The following is a 7,295-nucleotide window of genomic DNA, read 5'->3' as shown; positions in this document are numbered from 1 at the left end:
TTCGTTCCTTTCAACCTATTAAACTACCCTTAGTTTTAAGACAATTGATTTTTTTTTACTCCCCAAGCCCACCCTCTAGTACTTGGCCCTATTGGGAATGAATTTTTAATTAGTCTCTGCTTGGTATACTAACCACAAATGTATGAAATAATTGATTAAATCTTGTTTATTAATTTTTTTTTTAAATTTTAAAAAGGAGCTAAATATTTTCCTTAGCTTCTTTACTACGTTCTTATCAAGTCTTCAAAGACGTGCTCAGACGTACTGCGGATGCTGATAACCAGAGCATCAGAGCATGTTGCCAATTCTTTGCCATCTAGCATATGCATGCTGGAGAGTGGATGAGGGTGGTGGTAGCAGTGGAATTATGGGAGTAACTATACATTTTATTTCTAGAAACATTTCAGGTATGGAAATATCATATTAAAACCGTAATAATCCAAATATGTAAATGTCAAAAGTTTATTTTAAAAAACAAACAAACAGGCTATACAAACAGACAACTGGAAACCATATATGAATCAATTTCCAAAACATACAAAAGAAAAAGTCTCACCTATAAAATTATTTACATGTTTCGGGACCCATAATAAAACATGGTCTCACAAAATCAGTCAAGACACAGAGAAAAGTCTATGGTAACATACTTGGGAAGAAAATAGATGGGGTACTTACCAGTTATGAAATAAGATAAACAAGGAAGTACTAGACAGTAAATGAAGGCCACAGAGGTTTTAAGACTGATGATATGAAATGTAAGAAACAAAATCAAACTGTCTTCCATTGGGACATGCCAGTGACCTTAAGTCAGTGACCATAATCACAGTGTTTCCAAATGGCCCTTCATTTAGGGACAGAGTAATGTGCAGAGAGGGCAGATTTTACACCTGCCCTGTCACTTATATGAGTATAATCATAATGTTATCTTATAAAGACAGTTACCTTTAAACTCTTAAAAACATATAACAAGTTTCCTGAAACACAAAACGAAACAACTCAGATTCATCAAAGATGACTAACAAGCCCCTTACTTTCCTCAGACCGCTTCTTTTCTTCACTCCTGCTTAAATGCAAAAGCTGACAGTTTCTGATTCGTAGAAATATCTAAAGGTTTTTGCTTTTTAGGCAAATTCAGATTCTTCTTTGCTTCTTCTTTCTGGTTTTCTGTTTCACTGTTTTCACTGACTACACGTTTTCGCTTTTTTGCTTCAGCTTCGTCACTGGCAGGTCCTCCTTTGGCCTTGTCGGTCCATGCCTTTGTGAAAATGTTGAGGTGAGGAGAGAGATTTTACGCAATAACAGAAGTAAGTAGAAAGGAAATGACTTATTTTTTCAGCTAACATTCTTGTATAAAACTCAGAATAATTAGCCCTTGAATTGTTAAATTAATCATTAAGGGTTCTCACTGCTAGCCAATCTTTTATTACTTAACTGAAGAGCACATTAAAATATTTACATTCTATCTTTATAATATTTCAGTCAAAGCACTGCTTGTGTTTACCAGATTAAGTTATAAAGTACTTTGTTGTTGCTGAGTCCCGTCAAGTCGATAGTGACCCTGTAGACGGTTTCTGAGACTTTTGAGGGAGCAGAAAGCCTCATCTTTCTCCCTTGGAGCAGTGGGCAAACAGATAATTTTTTTATATATGAAAATCTTTATTTTGAGGTAATTTCAGATTTATATGCTGCTGTAGTAAATGATACAGAAATATCCCATGCACCCTTTACCCAGTCTTGCCCAGTGGTAACATCTTGTAAATCCACAATACAGTATCAGTCAGGACACTGCTATCAATACAATCCATGGATCTTATTCAGAGTCCCCCAGATTTATTTCTACTCATTTGTGTGTATGTTTCTGTGTATATTTAGTGCTACTGTAGGTCTGTGTACTTATGACCACAATCAAGATACAAAATAGTCCACGACCACAAGGATACATCGTATGTTGTTCTTTTTTATAACCACCCCTGACCCTGGAGGCACCCCTGCCAACCACTCACTCATCTGTTCCCCAACACTATCATTTTGTCATTTCAGGAAAATAATATAAATGAATCACATAGTATATATTCTTTTAGGATTGGCTTTTATTTACTCAACAAGAGCCAAAGTTCACTCATTTCGGCTGCCTCTCAAATCTCCTTTAATCTATAATAGTTTCTCCTCCTACTTTGTTTCCCTTGACATTTATTTATTGCAGAAGAGAAGTTCCACATTAACAGATAAGAGCTCAGCAAATGTCTAAGGTTTGCATTTTTAAGTTTTCAAAACTTTTGCCTAATCTCTTCCTTTTTTGTAGCATAAGATCTTATTCAGATACCATTTTATCTCATTCTTTTTCTAATTTTGATCCTTTTATAAATACTTATGAAGAAGGAAAAACACAGTTGTAAATGAGCTCTAAATGATCCAAAGGTGGTGTGGCCAGTTTTAGCTTCCTCATTATGTCATTAACTTTATTCCTAAGAGCTAGTTTATCAAAACAAGTATCTGAGTCACTTGGGTCCAAGCAGACCAGTGGCAGCCTGGGGAAATGAAGTCTGAGGGTCCCCTTACAACAGAAGGCTGCTGTGGAGGGTCTTCACAAGGCAAAAAAAGTCACAAGAGGAACAACAGGCACAAGTCACTGTTCTAATCAAAAGGTTGGTGGTTCAAACCAACCTGTGGTCTAGTGTTTATCCTACAGCACCACACCAAGATTCTTATAAAGAGCCATTATGTGTTGGAATCAACTCACTGGCAGTGGGTTTGGTTTTGGGGGTTTTGGTGTAAGTAGACAGCAGTTTAAAACATTTTGCTTTTAAGGATTCTAAAGTAGAACTCTAAAAATGTAAGTTAATTTTATCAATACTCATTATATGTACTAACTTTTGATTTATAACTAATAAAGCTTTTATGGGGAGTCTTCAGATGTCAGCACAATGGTCCTTACCTTCCTTTCTTCAGCAGACAACACTCTAAATCGAAGCATTCCTTCTTTTATTATGTCTGCCTCATCTGAAAATCCAGGATTGTCAGACAATATATTGCTTCTGTTTTCTTCCAGCCACATCTGGAACCCAGTCTTTGGCCTAAAATAGTAATTAAAGGGGAAAACTTTATACTTAAGACATCATTTTAAATGATTTTTCAAGTCAGTAATTAATAATTTTTATATAACTATATAAAGATTAACAGCCTCGGAAACCCAATGCAGGGTCGCTATGAGTTGGAACCGACTCCACGGCACATAACAACAACAACAACAATATAAAATATAAGGAGCTCTGGTAGTGTAGTGGTTACAAATTGGGCTGTGAACCACAAGGTCAGCAGTTCTAAACTACTAGCTGTTCCGTGGGAGAAAGATGAGGCGTTCTGCTCCCATAAAGATTTATAGCCTCGGAAACCTTGTACAGGGTCATTATGAGTCAGAACCGACTCCACGGCACCTAACAACAACATATGAAATATTGTTGCTGATGTACAATGCCGTTGAGTTAGCTCCAATTCTTAGCAACCCTGTACAGATTTCTGAGAAGGAGCTAATGGGTTCGAGTCATCAACCTTGTGGTTAGCAGTTCAGTGCTTATCCTACAGTACCACACCATTTTATTTATGTAATGTATTCATATTACATCCACTCCTCACTTATCAACATGGTTAGGTTCCAAAGACTAGGTTGTCATGCAAAAATTAGTGGTATGCAAAAACAAAGAATGACCATATCAGACTATGAAATCACACAACTGCCAATTGATCTCATTACAGAACTGACAAAGCACTGAGAATCATGAGTCAGTCAAGCTGACACATAACCTTAACCACCACAGTCAGCATTACTCTTACTACAGGATTCATTACTGCCAGACATACATCGTTAATGAGCAAAATAGTTAGATAGTAGATTTCTCACTATTGTCATAAGTGCCAAATGCTAGATAACAAGACAGCTGATAAGGGAAGAGAAGGGGAGTACTGGTGTGGCACTGTAGGATACGCATTGGACTGCTAATCACAAAACGATTCAAACCCATTTGCCGATCCTCAGAAACCCTATAGAATGTCGCTATGAACCAGAACCAACTCTACAGCACACAACAAGAAGTGAACTTAAAATTGCCTGGAGACAGCAGGATCCATTCAAAAGGATTACCCACATTAGTGTTTTCCCCAGGTAGTAACCATGCACGCTGCCCTAAATGTGGACAGGCTGAGGATCTGTAACATCATTTGGCCCCGCTGGTTCAGTAAAGTCCTTCCAAGTGTTCTTGTGAGGTGCCATGGAGTGGGTTCTGACTCAGAGTGACCCATGCACAACAAAACAGTGCCCGGTCCTGAGTCATCCTAGCAATTCTCCTGTTTAAGCCCACTGCTGCTGCCACTGTGTCAACCCATTTCTGAGAGTCTTCCTCTTTACAAAGCACGATGTTCTTCTCCAGGGACTGATCCCTCCTGAGAATATGTCCAAAGAATGAGAGCTGAAGCCTCACCACCCTAGCTTCTAAGGAGCATTCTGGCTGTACTTCATTCAAAACAGATGTTTGTTCTTCACTAATCTTCTTCAGTCTCTCTTATTCACTGTTCACTTTCATGTGTGTCTCTGTTTCCCAAACCAGCTATTTGGAACCTGATAGATCTTCTTACCCATCACTTCACCTCTCACAGATAACCTGTGAGTACGAGTCTTTCCAGTATCACTATTACATGAAGCACCGACATAGCATGTCTACAAATTTTATTCAATTTCATTTTTGACACAGATTGTCTTTAAATGCAAGAGAAAATTTCATGTAAATCCTTAGCACATACTGTGCAGTTAGCTTTAAACTCTACATGTATCCTAATTTAATGTGCAACAACCCTCTGAGGTATGTACAATTAGTAGCTCTACTCCATAGATGAGAAAATTGAGGGTCAGACAGAAGAAATAACTAACTCAATACCACATAGAAAGAACCAGACCTGGGATCCAACAGCCAGGTAATTTGATTCCAGAGCCCCAGACTGACCCACCAGTTATGTTGCTTCTTATTACACTGTGGCTGAGGTGACCTTCAATAACTTGTCTACATCCACACAAGAACTATATGGTGTATACACCAGAGGAAAATGGTTATGATAATATTTTGAAGGTATAAAATTATATCTCAATTCTAAACAGTGCCTCCATACAGTAAGCACTGGACTGCAAACCACAAGGTCCGCAGTTAGAGGCCACCAGTCACTCCACCAGAGAAGGATGAGGTTTTCGGCTCCTGCAAAGATTTAAAGCCTTGGAAACCCTAAACAGGGTCACTGTCAGAACCGACTCAATGGCACTTAACAGCAACAATAACAACATAAGCGTCATTAAGTAATAATCTTAAATACATTGAAAAGGATTAGAAAGAGAATTCTACCTGTAAGTGATTTTTGTCTTTATAATTTTAAGGCGTTTTCTAATTTTCTACTAGAAACAATATTTGCGTATGTGAGAATTGACATGCATATAGACTTATTCACAGATGTACTAGCAAAAGACCAGCAACTAACTTGTTCTTTTTTTATGGCAACCAACTTTGCTCATGGTAGAGAAGTAAATCAATTATGGTATCTACAATGGATATAGTACGTCCACTGTATGGAGTCCTGGTGTGGCACTGTAGCATAAACACTGGACCACAGGTCAGTTTGAATTGCAAAGTTGGCAGTTCAAATCCACCAGCTGCTCCTTGGAAACCCTGTATAAGGTCCCTCTAAGTTGGAACCCACTTGATGGCACTTAATAACAACGAAAAGCCCATTGTATGCAATGTAAAAAGATTTAAAAAGTTCTTTATGTAATAATATGAAATAATCTGCAAAATCTACTAAATTAGAAATGAAAAAGGCTATAGAACAATATATCCTGATGTAGCATGGTAGGCTAAGCACTAGCCACAAGGTCAATGGTTCAAACCTATCAGCTTCTCCTTGGAAACCCTATATAGGGTCCCTATGAGTTACATGAAACTTCAAAGAAAAAAAAAAGGATAGAATAACAAACAGATATATTTGTTTGTGTATGTTTAGAATAATTCTGGACAAATATACAAGGGTAAGTCAAAAAGTATTGCTACCAGGGTTCCAATTCACACACATGGATTTATTTCAAACAAAGCATATTTAAACATGTCTCTGTGATTGATCAGTGGATGGCTGCAGATGAGTTCGCTCAGTAACACACTTGTCTCATTAGGGTGCCTTCAAAAACAGTCCATTCAAAACAGTGGCTTCTGAGGGGATCTTCTGGGTCAGTTAAATTCAAAGCATAAAGGTTAGCTTAGAAAGTTATAGTGACTGTTTACTTTGGGATTTCTAAGGGATAATCATGATAGAGTTTCTCAAGGGACAGAGGATGACCCTGGGGCCTTAGAAGAAAGAAGTCTTAAGAAAAGTGAAAACCGAACTGGTGTGAAAAAGGTCAGGGATCTTTTTCTCCATTGTGACAAGTTCATATATTTAAGGGTAGCATGGCTGTCCTAGGGGGAAACCTTACCCCATTCACCATATAACCCTGGTCTTGCCTCCTCACAGACCTTTATTTGTTCTACAAACTCAAAGAACATTAAAAAGGAACACAACTTATTCAAAGAAAATTTTAAAACGAACAAAACTCGAAGCTACCAAGACATTCATTTGACATGGTATAAAACAAAAAGGGGGGACTTGGTGTGGCGCTGTAGGGTATGGACTGGACTGCAAACTGCAAGGTAAGGGGTTCAAATCCATCTGTCACTCTTCAGAAACACTGTAGGGTCAGAACCCAATGGATGGCTCTAAACAACAAAATCAAAGAGCTAAGAATTCTTTGGGGGAGAGTCAGAGAGATGGAAACTCCATCTTCAGAAGAATATAGACCTAGATGGAGTACATGTCTAGAAACAACAGCTTCACATTTTGGTATTTTTATTTAATAAAGGTTTCTCTGATTTTATAGCAATACTTTTTGATTTATCCTTGTGTAAAAATTTGTTATACCACTTGTCTATCAATTTGTTGAACTGTGGTTGGTGGCTCTCATGCTGCTGTGATTCTGGAATCTATGCCACCAGTATTTTAAATACATGCACAAGTTTAAGCTGAGCTTCCCAACTAAGACAGACTAGGAACAAGGAGAGACGGACAACTTCTGAACATTTAGGCACTGAAGATCTTACGAATATCAGTGGAATACTGTCAGATATCACCAGAATATTGAATATCGAAACATGATGAAGACCAGAATATTGTTAGATATAGTGCTGGAAGATGAGGCCCTCAGGTTGGAAGGTACTCAAAATATGACTGGG

General features: G+C 37.9%; 1 protein-coding gene across 1 annotated transcript in view; it reads right to left on the bottom strand.

Moving 5' to 3' along the window:
- Nucleotides 1-1,054: 1,054 nt before the first annotated feature.
- WDHD1 (WD repeat and HMG-box DNA binding protein 1) overlaps nt 1,055-7,295 on the bottom strand; it is a 108,179-nt gene continuing 101,938 nt past the window's right edge. The window contains exons 24-25 of the mRNA XM_006864621.1: nt 2,936-3,074; nt 1,055-1,255 (exon numbers count right to left, since the gene is read on the bottom strand). Coding sequence (XP_006864683.1) covers nt 1,055-1,255; nt 2,936-3,074 — 340 coding nt within the window. The remainder of the gene's footprint in view (nt 1,256-2,935; nt 3,075-7,295) is intronic.

Source organism: Chrysochloris asiatica, unplaced genomic scaffold, assembly GCF_000296735.1.
Source record: "Chrysochloris asiatica unplaced genomic scaffold, ChrAsi1.0 scaffold00067, whole genome shotgun sequence".
Taxonomy (NCBI): domain Eukaryota; kingdom Metazoa; phylum Chordata; class Mammalia; order Afrosoricida; family Chrysochloridae; genus Chrysochloris; species Chrysochloris asiatica.
The sequence above is the reverse complement of the archived record's forward strand: the minus strand, read 5'-3'. Positions and strand labels throughout refer to the sequence as shown.